A 15,052-nucleotide genomic window follows, 5' to 3' on the forward strand; every position below is an offset into this window, starting at 1 on the left:
TTACAAAAAAACTTAGTTTTGTCTCACACAAAAAACAGCAAAAGGAGCCAATTTAGTAGTTTTCCAAAATTAATGAAACCCTACATAACAGCAATAAGCTCACCTGTTGGGTCCACCAAGTAATGTCAGTGCCATCTGACTGGCACAAATTCCTGCCATTTCCAACCGTTTTTCAACCGACAGACCATGCTTCTCTGCCACACTTAAGAGCTTTTTGTGCAATACATAAGAGATGCTGGGTACCACCAGACCTGAATCTGTGAAAGAAAGTTTAAAAAGGGGTTAATAAAAATTAAAGGGGTTATCCAAGCTGTAAAGGTAACCTATTAGCAGTTTTCAGTTACCAAAATTACAGACAGCTCCATAAACTCAAGGGAAGTGGAGTAGAATGATATCTGAGATCTTGATTATGCTGCCTAATGACCAAGATAAACATTGTTCTGTGCCCCAGCCCCCACAAGGGTCAAAAAGGTGGCCTCTTCTTCACCTGGAACTCTCTGCATGGAGAGCTAACCTGACCCCACCTGTCACATATGATTGATAGCTCTAGCAATCCCCGCTAGCGCTGGCAATAATTCACGAGATGGGGTTCTGGGCATGGAAGATGAAGAAAAGCCAGCCTGTTTAACACCTGCATGATCTTGGCCATGCAGTCAACATGACCAAGACCCAAGGTATCATTCCACCTTCAACTTTAAAGGGCTGTTAGCAGTTTTGGTAGCTTAAAACTGTTAAAAGATTGCCCTTAGAATTGATGGCCAATCCCTAAGCCAGGTCATCAGTATTAGGAGCCTGACTCCCAGCACACCTCCAGATCAGCTGTTTAAAGGGAACAGGACATTCATATGATTGCTGCAGGGCTTGCTTTTTGCAGTCACCCCGTAGTAGTATATAAATGAAACTCTGCAGTACCTTGTAGTGTTGCTACAAACAGTAAAGAGACTGCAGATATTAAAAAGACTGCAGCCACAACACAAATGCTACAACACCTTCAAAACAGATGATGGGTGGGTTGCAGGGAGTCTAACACCCCCATGATCTAATATTGATGGCCCTTTCTTAGGACAGGCCATTCATTTTTTAAGGTTGGCTAACCCCTGTAAGATTATTGAGAGCAAAGCATAGAGGTAAGTTTGAGCAAAGCAAGCCATTGGAGTAGCATGTTTTAGGAAAATGGATTAACACATTTTTGTTGGTACTAGTATATAGTTAACCTGACTTCCAATAGAAAACTTAAAAAAAAAAAAAAGGGTGATGAAGAGGTCTCCTGTTTATGGCAGCCAGAGGTGGCTGGAAAGCAAAAACAGCCAAAAAGGCCTACGCCATTGAACAACTGCCATTAAAGTCCATGTAAATTATGCAAATTCCTTGACTCCCCTACCTCAGCCGTTTTCTACATTTGTACACTTCCGCCTGCTGGAAACAGGCCTCCTTCGTGGAGGGGAAATGGTCTGGTCGTTGGAACCCACCATGATTTCTGGCCCAGCAACCCAGCGTTCTGAAGATAAATGTTGGCTGTGCTTGGCTATGGGAGGGGGCGTGATAGCTGTGGTTGCTTGTAATCCACCATGGAGTGGCATTCGCTCCGTGCAGATTACTTTTTTGCCGACCCTCCCAGCGGCCATACACCCCTGCGATCATACATCTTATCCCTTATCTTTTAGATAGTGTCCCTTAATGCTCTATTGTCCAAAGGGTAGAATAGAAATGTAGCGCGCCCACATGCTGAAGAAGAATTAACTGCTGAAACAGATTTGCCATGTGTGAATATTAGTTTACGCTCTAGTTCTTCGTAGTTTTGGCATGGAGTTACCAATGTATCCCACAGATCTTGTTCTCCCCCATAACAATGGGCTAACATGTACACAAGATTAAAGACTTATTGGTCCAACTCTATAAATACATAGAGGGAGATTAATGATTGCCTTCCTGACATTTTATTGGCTGAAATTTGGCACAACATTTTTGTAGTTAGATTTTGTGCAAAAATTTGTGCAATTTCAAAATAGACAACTTTAGCAAAAGTGACTGTGAATTGCAGTGCTTCATTCTTGACTATGCAGTGAATGAGATTAACTTAGTATTTTTTTTAAAAGGCGCAAAAATATGCAGAAACGTTACAAAAAAATGCAGATGCATGCCACCTCAGCCTTGTCTTAGAAAAATGACATCCCACAGCAAGTTCTGAGGTGATTTTTTTATTTATGCAAAATAGTCTTTTGCGCCGTTTTGAAGAATTTGACACGCTCAAGCCAAAAACCATGGCAAGAAAAAACAAGCTGCGAAGTGGCTGCGGAGACACATTGATAAATCTCCCCATAGTGTTTCTATTTGCTAAAAGGGTGCCTTATGAAGATGACCTACCAAAAAAAAAAAAAAAAGTTCTTATCTGGCAAAAGTGTGTACGTGTGTACACATTTTAAACAACCTGACTAAAATTGTTAAAAAGTGATCGTGTACTTAATCTCTTTCTGACTGCAATATTTAAATTATGTATATAAACTAAAAGGGCAAAGGGCAGAGTTCAAGAGGAACAGCATTATGATAAGGAAAGATATGGCAATAGCAGACCAAGTGTTTTCTCTGAAATTTGACAGAGTTGCGTGCAACACACAGTAGACTAACTTGAGTATGGGTGCCACCCATGTCACATGGGGAGCAGAGTCTGTTGTTCTAATCACAGCTGCCAGGCTTTCGTGCAGTAGGAATTGGCACAAAAACCAAGGCATGCAGCCAAGCCTCTCACCTCAGATAGAGGCAGCTGGCTACTTTTGGTACAAGTATATATCTCCTTGTCACGATATGTTCATGGATTTGACCATTGGCCAAAAGCTTGCGCTTTTGCCCTGTGCCCTTTTGTATCTGTACTTTTTTGTAAGATGATGAAAAACTAACAGAAAATACCAAAGGCAAAGAGGGGCTTAACTACTGCCATTAGAATATACTGTATACTGTAACAGCTGGACAGATGTAAAGATGCTGATTTTCAAAATGTACAGTGTATATAAAAAGTCTACACACCCGTTAAAATGCCAGCTTTTTCCTAAAAGAATGAGACAAAGAAAAATCGTGTTTCATTTTGAACTTAAGGACCAGAGCATTTTTTTTAAAATCTGACCACTGTCCCTTTAAATGGGCACTGTCATGAACTTTTTTCTTTTTTATATGTTGTAGTACTGATGTACTACAACATATTTCTAATATACTTTATTATTTTTATAATTAAAACACTTTATTTTTATTTTGAAATCCGGCCACTAGGGGTCTCCCTCCTAGTGGCCGGCTGAAGCATGGCGTGACATCACGCCTGAATTCGGACCGATGCCGGCCTGGCAATTGGTCCGAATTCATTCAGCCTGCGCACGCTCCCTGCCTGCCAATCAGACAGGTGGGAGCGAGCGCTGAGAGCGCATTGGCTCCCTGGCCTCACACGCCGTCCCTGCCTCCTGCTGCTGCCTCAGGAAGGACTCAGGACTTAACAGGACTCACTTCAGTATGTCTGTTTCGTGTGGGGGTGGGGGAATTTTAGCGCCGCAGCCATTAAATTTATTGCCTTCAGCGCGGGGGGTGTCGTTGTGGGGGTAGCGCCGCGGCCATAACAAAGTTATTGTTTTCACCACAGGGTGCCTCCAGTTTTTTCCCCACTACAACTACCAGCATGCTCTGACAGCCAATAGATGTCAGGGCAAGCTGGGAGTTGTAGTGGTGAAACAGCCGGAGGCACCCTGTATAGAGGAACTAAGGGCGGAAGTCCCCCTAGGAGACATCAGTGATGTCGAGCCTGCTGGGGAAGTCTGCCTGGTAAGTGAGCATACTACCAGGCAGACAAAAAGCCATTTCTCAGATAGTAAAAAAAAAAAATTTAAGGCAGGGAGGGGGTTAGATGGGCAATAGGCAGGGACAGAAAGAAAAAAAAGATGATGGGAGCTACTCTTTAGGCATTAATAACTCTGGGATACTTTTACTTATGAATTTGATTCAAAGAAAGTATTTTCGTGACATTTTCTACTTTAAGATAGTGGTACATTTTCATCAATACTTGCATCATTTTGTGGTGAAAAAATTCAAAAATGTCATTACAAATTAAAAAATGTAGCATTTTTCTAACTTTCAAACTTGTAACAATAATGGACATACCAAATAAATTATATATTGATTCACAGATACAATATGTCTACTTTATATTTGCATCATGAAGTTTACATGTTTTTACTTTGCACAAAAAGAGTGCTCCAAATTTCACAAAAATTTCTAAATCGAAATTTTTTAAGGACCAGTTCAGATTTGAAGTGAATTTGAGGGTCTTTATGTTAGAAATCCCCCATAATGGACCCCATTATAAAAACTGCACCCCTCAAATTATTCAAAATGACTTTCAGAAAGTTTGTTAACCCTTTAGGTGTCTCACAGGAATAGCAACAAAGTGCAGGAGAAAATTCTAAATCTCAATTTTTTACACTAACATGTTCTTGTAGACACATGGCATACTGTTTTGGAAACTATACCCCTCAAGGAACGTAACAAGGGGTATAGCGAGCCTCAACACCTCACAGGTGCTTGATGAACTTTCATTAAAGTGGGACAAGAAAAGGAAAATGCTGGTGTTATCCCAATTTTTGTTTCATTTTCACAAGGGGTAATAGGAGAAAATGCCCCCAAATGTGTAAACCCATTTCTTCTGAGTATATAAATATACATGAATGTGCCCTGCGGGTGCACTGCAATTCTCGGAAGAGAAGGAGCAAAATTTGGTTTCTTGAGAGGGAATTTTGCTGAAATGGTTTTTGGGGGGCATGTCGCATTTAGGAAGCCCCCATGGTGCAAGAACAAGCACCACCCCCCCACCCCCCATGACAGTAACAAGGGGTGCACTGAACAGTATTTTCCGTATACCGTATTCAAAACTGGGGAGGAAAAGTTGGTGCATCTTATACGGCAAATACACATTAAAACCCTGTCATATCACGGCGGTCCCGGCGACCATCAACGGCCGGACCCAGCCGCTAATACAGGACATCACAGATCGCGGTGATGCCCTGTCTTAACCCTTCAGATGCGGCGATCAAAGCTGACCGCCGCGTCTAAAGCAAAAGTGACACTAACCCGGCTGCTCAGTCGGGCTGTTCGGGACTGCCACGGTGAAATCGCGGTGTCCCAAACAGCTTACAGGGCACCGGGAGGGACCTTACCTGCCTCCTCGGTGTCCGATCGGCAAATGACTGCTCCGTGTCGGGATCCCCTGCATGGCCGGCGCTCCCCTTCGTCGTCATCACGTTGTCATGCATGCCGTCCCGTGATCCAATAGGAGCGGCGTGCATAGCGACGTGATGGCGGCGACAGAGAGCGAGGATCCCGGGCAGCAGAAACGTTCCGGAGCGACGGGGACACCCCGGGGACGCGGCGACAGCAATGGAGGGCGAGATCCCGGGCAGCGGTGACTGGTCCGGAGCGGCGGGGACACACGAGTATTACCTCCTATACCAGTGGTCTTCAACCTGCGGACCTCCAGATGTTGCAAAACTACAACTCCCGGCATTTGGCTGTCTGGGATTGCTGGGAGTTGTAGTTTTGCAACATCTGGATGTCCGCAGGTTGAAGATCACGGTCCAATACTTTACATTGTATTTGGTTCAGAATCCTTTTTTTCTAGATTTTCCTCCTTTAAAATTGGGTGCGTCTTATATGCCGGAGCATCTTATACGACGAAAAATAAGGGTATACCCCACTGACATTTCACATGTTCCAAAAATCTATCAGACACCTGTGAGGTGTAAATGCTCACTGCACCCCTTGTTACGATCCTTGATGGGTGTAGTTTCTAAAATGGGGTCACATGTGGGTGTTTTTTTTTTTTTTTGCGTTTATGTCGGAACCGCTGAAACTATCATCCATCCCAATGCAAATCTCCAATTAAAGGGGTACTATCGTGCTGACAACTTATCCCCTATCTAAAGGATAGGGGATAAGTTGCCTGATCGCGTGGGTTCCCGCCGCAGAGGACCCCCGCGATCTTGCACTCAGCAGCCTGCTCTCATCAGGCCCCGGAGCGATGTTCTGCCGATCACGGGGCCGGAGTATAGAGACGTCACGGCTCCGCCCCATGTGACGTCACGCCCCCTCAATGCAAGTCTATGGCAGGGCGCGAGACGGCTGTCTTGCCCCTGCCATAGACTTGCATTGAGGGGGAGGTGCGTGATGTCACACGGGGGCGGAGCTGTGACGTCACGATCACATGCCTCCAGCTGTTGCAAAACTAAAACTCCCAGCATGCCAGCACAGCAAAATGATGTGTGGGCATGCTGGGAGCTGTAGTTTTGCAACAGCTGGAGGTACTCTGGTTGGGAAGCACTGAACTGAGGAGAGTGAGGGAGTGGGAGTGGTTATCACAGTGAGGAACCCAACCCCCTGCTTCTGGTGGACAAAATTAAAGGTATTTCAGAAATAAAGCTAATTCTAAGAGAAATGTAGATCATAGACACATAAAAAGTATATGTACATGATCAGGATGAGAGACTGAGCAACATATAACGGTTTTGTTTTTTTGAGTGATCTGACAGGTACGCTTTAAGGGTAGGGCCTTTTTTTGCTGCATGTTGTTTGCAGCGGATTTTGTTAACTATTGACTTCATTAAGAAAATATGCAGGAAAATACGCAAGAAAATATGCCACGTGTGACCCTACCCATGAAACAACAGCGAAGAACTGTACTGTATAAGATCACCCTACATAGAGGGCTGAAAAGAGAGTGTGAATCAGGCTCACAATCTCAAAACCTAGCACTCACACTATTTTTTTTTTATTGCACACTTAAGAGAAGACCATTTAGAGAAAAGTCCACATAGTAAACTATATAGAAAAATCCCTATATCTTGGGAGTAGGGGATGGGGGGGCATAGTTATAATGACATGCATAGTAAAACCAATTGTGCAGTTAATGTGACTTTAAAGTTGGATGCCAGTAACAAGTTTTCAGTCCCATAGCCTGACTCATGGTATTTGCCCAACTCTGTTTTCATACTACCTTAACATTAATTCTGTCTAGTAATTAAAAAATATGTTACTTTACAACCTGTCCATGGCATTGAATATTGACACTGGATATTGAAATCCCAATACTATCTCACGTGTACAATTTTGATATCCACCATGTCTAACAATTTGACCAAATATTGACAGGGATGTGGAAATCCTATAGCCCAGGAGATAATCCTATCGCCCAGGAGATAATTAAGCCACGCCCCCTCACCCCCCCTCCCGGAGGATGTAGAGCGCTCCCCTCCCCTGTACACAGCTCCTCCCCTCCCCTGCTCTGTCTACACAGGACCTCACTTATCACGGGAGGTTTCAAGTTTTCATGGGGGAAAATACTGAGCAGGGGGAGGGGAGAGGACGTGTGTGTGAAGGAGACATACTTACTGCACTGCATGGGCTGGGGATTTCACCTCACACCAGCTGAGGTGAGGAGGCCGAGCATGCAGGCGGCGGAAAAGGTGGTTGTATATGTATGTAATGTATAATTAGGGGGGTGTATCAGCGGCGGGTGTATGTATGATGTGTGCATATGTTTGGTGTATCTGTTATGTGTATATATGATGTGTGTATGGTGTCTGTGTATGTGTGTATGTAATGTATGATGGGGGGGCAGCGGCAGGTGTATGTATGATGTGTGCATATGTATGGTGTATATTTATGGTGTGAGTGTATGTGTATATATGATTTGTGTATGGTGTCTGTGTATGTGTGTATGTAATGTATGATGGGGGGGCAGCGGCAGGTGTATGTATGATGTGTGCATATGTATGGTGTATATTTATGGTGTGAGTGTATGTGTATATATGATTTGTGTATGGTGTCTGTGTATGTGTGTATGTAATGTATGATGGGGGGCAGCAGCAGGTGTATGTATGATGTGTGCATATGTATGGTGTGAGTGTATGTGTATATATGATTTGTGTATGGTGTCTGTGTATGTGTGTATGTAATGTATGATGGGGGGGCAGCGGCAGGTGTATGTATGATGTGTGCATATGTATGGTGTATATTTATGGTGTGAGTGTATGTGTATATATGATTTGTGTATGGTGTCTGTGTATGTGTGTATGTAATGTATGATGGGGGGCAGCAGCAGGTGTATGTATGATGTGTGCATATGTATGGTGTATATTTATGGTGTGAGTGGATTTGTGTATGTGTGATGTGTGTATGTAATGTATGATGGGGGGCAGCGGCGGGTGTATGTATGATGTATGCATATACTGTATAATATAGGGGACAGTGGCCAGTGTATGTATGTATGATGTGTCGATGTATGTAATGTATAATATAGGGGGCAGTGGCCGATGTGTGTATGTATGTTTTGTACAGGGGCGGACGGACAAGTGCTGCCGCCAGTTGTGCTATCTAATTCTTAAAAAAAAAAATGTTTTGTGGTTTCTGGCCACCCGCACTACTAATTGCACCACCGAAATCCCGCCCCCTTCATACTCGCCCGCCGACCAAGAGCCCCACGGATGCACGCAAACACGCCCGAACCATAACTACAACTTCCAGCATGTTGCACCATAACCGAAACTGTAGAATTATAAAGTGCAACATGCTGGGAGTTGTAGTTTTGGTTCGGGTCAGCTGCAAAGCCATAGGCTACATCAGGGCATGCCGGGTATGTATGTATGTATGTGTGCATATGTTTGGTGTATCTGTTATGTGTATATATGATGTGTATATATGATGTGTGTATGGTGTCTGTGTATGTGTGTATGTAATGTATGATGGGGGGCAGCGGCAGGTGTATGTATGATGTGTGCATATGTATGGTGTATATTTATGGTGTGAGTGTGGCTCTGCAGCTGACACCAACCAAAACTACAACTCCCAGCATGTTACACAATAACCTTAACTATACAGTGCAACATGCTGCAACACCCACACAACCATAGGCTGTATCAGGGCATGCTGGGTGTTGTAGTTATCTAGTTATCAGACACATAAATTAGAGTAAATAAAATGCACAACATAAACTGGAGAAGCAGAATACACCCCCAGTAACACAGCATTGTTCAGTGTTTTCCAATCAAAAGACTCCATATATAAGTCCATATGAAGACTGAAAAATAGTGATTAAAATATTTTAAGTGCGTATATGGGGGGGGGGCAAATTTTCTGGGCTTGCCTCGGGTGTAAAAGGAGCTAGATACAGCTCTCCCGCCGCTAATAGCCTGGCATGCTGCGATCGCTGTGGCCGCTATTAAACCATTAGATCACCGCTGTCTAAGTTGACAGCAGTGTCTAAAAGGATCTTATATCCATCCCTGGTGGTCTAGTGGGGTGAATCGTACTATTTTGGTTGAAATTATTTTATCTACCAGGACAAGTGGATTTTCTTGAGGGACAAGTAGATTGTGTTCCGCTTTAGCCCCTTGGACAAGTATTATTATTATTATTTTTTTTTTCCACACCCCTGATTGACATCCTTGACACAGTAAATGAATGAAAAAAGGATATAGACCTGTCAGACAGGTTACTCCAGCTGCACCTGCTTTCCCAGCTGTTTTCTAGTCACACGCAACATACCCTCCATTTACATGAGAGCTCATTCATACCTTATGTTCCTTAACCTATCCAAATCCCTAGGTTAACCCCTTCATGACAGCACAGCTTCAGCTGATAATGTGTATGCCCAAACTGCTAGTAGTCCTTTCCATTTAGAAAATAGAGAAAAATTTACCAAGTTTACTATGGCATTATTTTTCAGAGCAATTTAAACAATCTTTTGTGGACCCATGAATGCTCTAGCAACAACACTGACTATCTCTATTTGAGAAAATGTATTTCACATTCCAAAATTAACCCCTTAAGGACCAGGGGTTTTTCCACTTTTGTTTTTTCCTTACCTTTAAAAAATCCTAACTCTTTCAATTTTGCACCTAAAAATCCATATGATGGCTTATTTTTTGCGCCACCAATTCTACTTTGTAATGACATCAGTCACTTTACCCTATAATCTACAACGAAATGGGAAAAAAATCATTGTGCGACAAAACTGAAGAAGAAAAAACACCATTTTGTAACTTTTGGGGGCTTCCGTTTCTACGCAGTAAACTTTTCGGTAAAAATGACACCTTATCTTTATTCTATAGGTCCATAAGATTAAAATGATACCCTACTTATATAGGTTTGATTTTGTATTACTTCTGGAAAAAATCCTAACCACACGCGGCAATACCACATATGTTTATTTTTATTTACACTTTTTTTTTTTAATGGGGGGTGATTCAAACTTTTATTAGGGAAGGGGTTAAATGATCTTTATTCACCTTTTTTTTTTGCAATGTTATAGCTGCCATAAGGGATATAACACTGCACACACTGATCTTTTACATCGTTCAGTGGTTTCTCATAGGAAACCATTGACCAATGATTCTGCCGCTTGACTGATCAGACGTGGTTATCAGGCACTGAGCAATCATCGGACAACAGGAGGCAGGTAAGAGGACCCTCCAGCTGTCCTACAGCTGTTCAATTTCAACACGGCGATCCCGAAAAGCTCCCTGAGCTAACCGGCATTGGTTTACTTTCAATTTAGACGTGGCATTCAACTTTGAATGCCGCGTCTAAAGGGTTAATAGCGTGCGGCACCGCAATCAGCGCTGCACACTATTAGCCACATGTGCAGGCCATTGTTAGAGGCCGGGCCCGACCCGCTATGTCGCGGGGCCCCAGCGTGGCCCCTGCGTTATAGTAAGGGAGAGGACTCAGGACGTACCGGTACATCCTTGGTCTTTAACCCCTTAAGGACGCAGGACGTAAATGTACGTCCTGGTGCGGTGGTACTTAACGCACCAGGACGTACATTTACGTCCTAAGCATAACCGCGGGCTGATCGCAGCCAGGGACCCGCCGGCAATGGCTGACACCCACGATCTCGCGGGCGTCCGCCATTAACCCCTCAGGTGCCGGGATCAATACAGATCCCGGCATCTGCGGCAGTTCGCGATTTAAATGAACGATCGGATCGCCCGCAGCGCTGCTGCGGGGATCCGATCATTCATAACGCCGCACGGAGGTCCCCTCTCCTTCCTCCGTGCGGCTCCCGGCATCTCCTGCTCTGGTCTGTGATCGAGCAGACCAGAGCAGGAGATGACCGATAATACTGATCTGTTCTATGTCCTATACATAGAACAGATCAGTATTAGCAATCATGGTATTGCTATGAATAGTCCCCTATGGGGACTATTCAAGTGTAAAAAAAAAAATGTAAAAAAATGGAAAAGTAAAAGTAAAAAAAAAGTGAAAAATCCCCTCCCCCAATAAAAAAGTAAAACGTCCGTTTTTTTCCTATTTTACCCCCAAAAAGCGTTAAATTTTTTTTATAGACATATTTGGTATCGCCGCGTGCGTAAAGTTCCGAACTATTAAAATAAAATGTTAATGATCCCGTACGGTTAACGGCGTGAACGAAAAAAAATAAAAAAGTCCAAAATTCCTACTTTTTTAATACATTTTATTTTTAAAAAAATTATAAAAAATGTATTAAAAGTTTTTTATATACAAATGTGGTATCAAAAAAAAGTACAGATCATGGCGCAAAAAATGAGCCCCCATACCGCCGCTTATACGGAAAAATAAAAAAAGTTATAGGTCATCAAAATAAAGGGATTATAAACGTACTAATTTGGTTAAAAAGTTTGTGATTTTTTTTAAGCGCAATAATAATATAAAAGTATATAATAATGGGTATCATTTTAATCGTATTGACCCTCAGAATAAAGAACACGTCATTTTTACCATAAATTGTACAGCGTGAAAACGAAACCTTCCAAAATTAGCAAAATTGCGTTTTTCGTTTTAATTTCCCCACAAAAATAGTGTTTTTTGGTTGCGCCATACATTTTATGATATAATGAGTGATGTCATTACAAAGGACAACTGGTCGCGCAAAAAACAAGTCCTCATACTAGTCTGTGGATGAAAATATAAAAGAGTTATGATTTTTAGAAGGCGAGGAGGAAAAAATTAAAACTTAAAAATTAAATTGTCTGAGTCCTTAAGGCCAAAATGGGCTGAGTCCTTAAGGGGTTAAGGGGTTAAATGGAAAAAATAAAAATCTCCTTGCAGTGATGGGCCTATATAGTGCAGGGCTATAGGGATCACTAAAAAGAGAAAAACATTACAATAAAGGCCACTTTTATTATAATTTAGAATATTACTATTTGTTTTAATATTCACTTTTTTATGTTTTATTAGCCAAGTTTCCAACTTCTGGTCTAAGTCTGGGCTATGGGGGAGATTTACTGTATTAAAAGTACGAAAAGTGGTGCAGTTGCCCATAGCAACAAACTAGATTGCCTCTCATTTTTAAAAAGGCTTCTGGGAAATTAAAGAAGCAATCTGATTGGTTGCTATGGCCAACTGCAAAACTTTTCCTCTATACATGTTTTGATAAATTCCCCCCTATGAACCCCAGCTATGGGTGTGAGTTTGGTCAGGAGACAGTAACTACCCTAGTCCAATAAGTTATAAATGGGTATTCTTACTATGAAAATACCCATCCACATGATAGAGAACAACTAGTGAATCGGTTCTGGCTGCTGGATCCTGAGATCCTAAGGCAACACGACAACGGATGTAGCAGCGGGCATGCGCAGGCAGCGATCCATTCTTTCTACATGGGGCATTCAAACACTGCAAAGTGCTCATGTTCGGAAGCCCCACAGAAAATGAATGAAACATTGCATGCTTTATTCACAGAAAATCTGTCCTCCCCTTGTGGTTGGTGGGGTCCCAGCAGTTGGACCCCCCCACTGGTTTTCTAGAGATTTCCTAGTCCATTAATTCTCATAATGAGAATACCCCTATAAAAACACAGGCGTCCAGTTTCCAAGAAGAGGTATATATGTATTTGTTTATACAGTTTGGTACTTTCCTGCCCTGAAGTGGGCAAGACTGATGGTATGTCTACAAGTGGAAGATCTGTTGCAGAAGATATCTGTGACTGAATTATCTAATCCATACATGTGAATAGGGTTGTTTCTGGGAAAAGGCCATAGATTTTGATGAATAAAACACACAGATTTCTTGAACAATCTGAAATGCTTAACTTTCTCCTAAGGAGCTATCTATACAACATTTCTGTAAAATAACAAACAAAAAAACTATAAACAATAAAACACTATTTTGTAATATGCATAAAGTCCCAGCAAAAAAATAAATAAAAAAAGTTATAAATCCATCTGGCCATGTGCAAAAAAACATGGTGGAAGACTGAATGCGCATAAACAATTTTTACTGTATTAGTAAATTCTATGCTGTTCTGTGTGGGTAATCTGATCATGTTTAACCCCTTAAGGACTCAGCCCATTTGGACCTTAAGGACTCATAACTCTTTCATATTTTCATCCACAGACTAGTATGAGGGCTTGTTTTTTTGCGCGACCAGTTGTCCGTTGTAATGCCATCACTCACTTTACCATAAAATGTATGGTGCAACCCAAAAAATACTATTTGTGTGGGGAAATTAAAAAGAAAACCGCAATTTTGCTAATTTTGGAAGGTTTCGTTTTCACGCCGTACAATTTACAGTAAACATGACATGTGTTCTTTATTCTCTGGGACAATACGATTAAAATGATACCCATGATAATATACTTTTCTATTACTGTTGCGCTTAAAAAAAATCACAAACTTTTTAACCAAATTAGTACGTTTAAAATCCCCCTATTTTGAAGACCTATAACTTTTTCATTTTTCCGTATAAGCGGTGGTATGAGGGCTCATTTTTTGCGCCGTGATCTGTACTTTTTATTGATACCATATTTGCTTATACAAAACTTTTATAAAATTTTTTATTAATTTTTTTGGGAATAAAATGTTATAAAAAAGCAGCTATTTTGGATTTTTTTTTTTTTTTTTTTTTTTACACGTTCACGCCGTTCACCGTACGGGATCATTTACATTTTATTTTAATAGTTCGGATATTTACGCACGCGGCGATACCAAATATGTATATACATTTTTTTAAATTTTTTTTTTTTACACTTTTTGGGGGGAAAATAGGGAAGATGGGACAATTTACATTTTTATTGGGGGAGGGGGTTTTTCAAATTTTTTTTACTTTATTTTTTAACTTTTTTAACTTTTATTTTTACACTTTAATAGTCCCCATAGGGGACTATTTAAAGCAATCACTTGATTGCTAATCCTGTTCAGTGCTATGTATAGGACATAGCACTTATCAGGGTTATCGGTGATCTTCTGCTCTGGTCTGCGGGATCGCGGGTGTCCGCCATTACCGGCGGGTCCCTGGCTGCGATCCACAGCCAGGACCTGCCGCGCATGATGCCAGCATCGCTCCGATGCCCGCGGTTATGCTCAGGACGTAAATGTACATCCTGGTGCGTTAAGTACCACGTCACCAGGATGTACATTTACGTCCTGCGTCGTTAAGGGGTTAAAGTCCATAAAATTATGGAATGTGTCTACTTAAAGGAGTACTTCGGTGGAAAACAATTTTTTTTAATCATCTGGTGCCAAAAAGTAATACAGATTTGTAAATGACTTCTATTATCGTGATCCTTCCAGTACTTATTAGCTGCTGTATGCTGCAGAGGAAGTTGTATAGTTCTTTTCTATCTGACCACAGTGCTCTCTGCTGACACCTCTTTCAATGTCAGGAACTGTCCAGAGTAGAAGTTTGCTATGGGGATTTGTTCCAGCTCTGGACAGTTCCTGACATGGACAAAGGTGTCAGCAGAGAGAACTGTGGTCAGACAGAAAAGAACTATACAACTTCCTCTGCCGCATACAGCAGCTGATAATTAGTGAGAGGATTAAGATTTTTATATAGAAGTAATTTACAAATCTGTTCAACTTTTTGGCACCAGTTGATTTTAAAATCATTTGTTTTCCACTGGAGTATCTCTTTAATCTAAATACACCTTAACTAAGCTGCACCCATTAACAAAAAAGTGCACCCAGATAGAAAGGTCAAGATTTCAGCATAGTTATGTCTCAGATAGATATGTAAATGATTACAGGTGTGGTCTGATTAGACACT

The 15,052-nt window shown here is 41.7% G+C and overlaps 1 protein-coding gene across 5 annotated transcripts in view; it reads right to left on the reverse strand.

The window, feature by feature from the left end:
- The window catches only part of EDC3 (enhancer of mRNA decapping 3), a 93,758-nt gene that overhangs the window by 17,270 nt on the left and 61,436 nt on the right, over window positions 1-15,052 (reverse strand). For all 5 annotated transcript variants that reach the window (XM_056572675.1, XM_056572672.1, XM_056572673.1 and 2 more), the window contains one exon: window positions 104-257. In XM_056572675.1, the coding sequence (XP_056428650.1) occupies window positions 104-257 (154 nt within the window). The remainder of the gene's footprint in view (window positions 1-103; window positions 258-15,052) is intronic.

The sequence above is a fragment of the Hyla sarda genome, chromosome 4 (assembly GCF_029499605.1).
Source record: "Hyla sarda isolate aHylSar1 chromosome 4, aHylSar1.hap1, whole genome shotgun sequence".
In the NCBI taxonomy this organism is placed as follows: Eukaryota; Metazoa; Chordata; class Amphibia; order Anura; family Hylidae; genus Hyla; species Hyla sarda.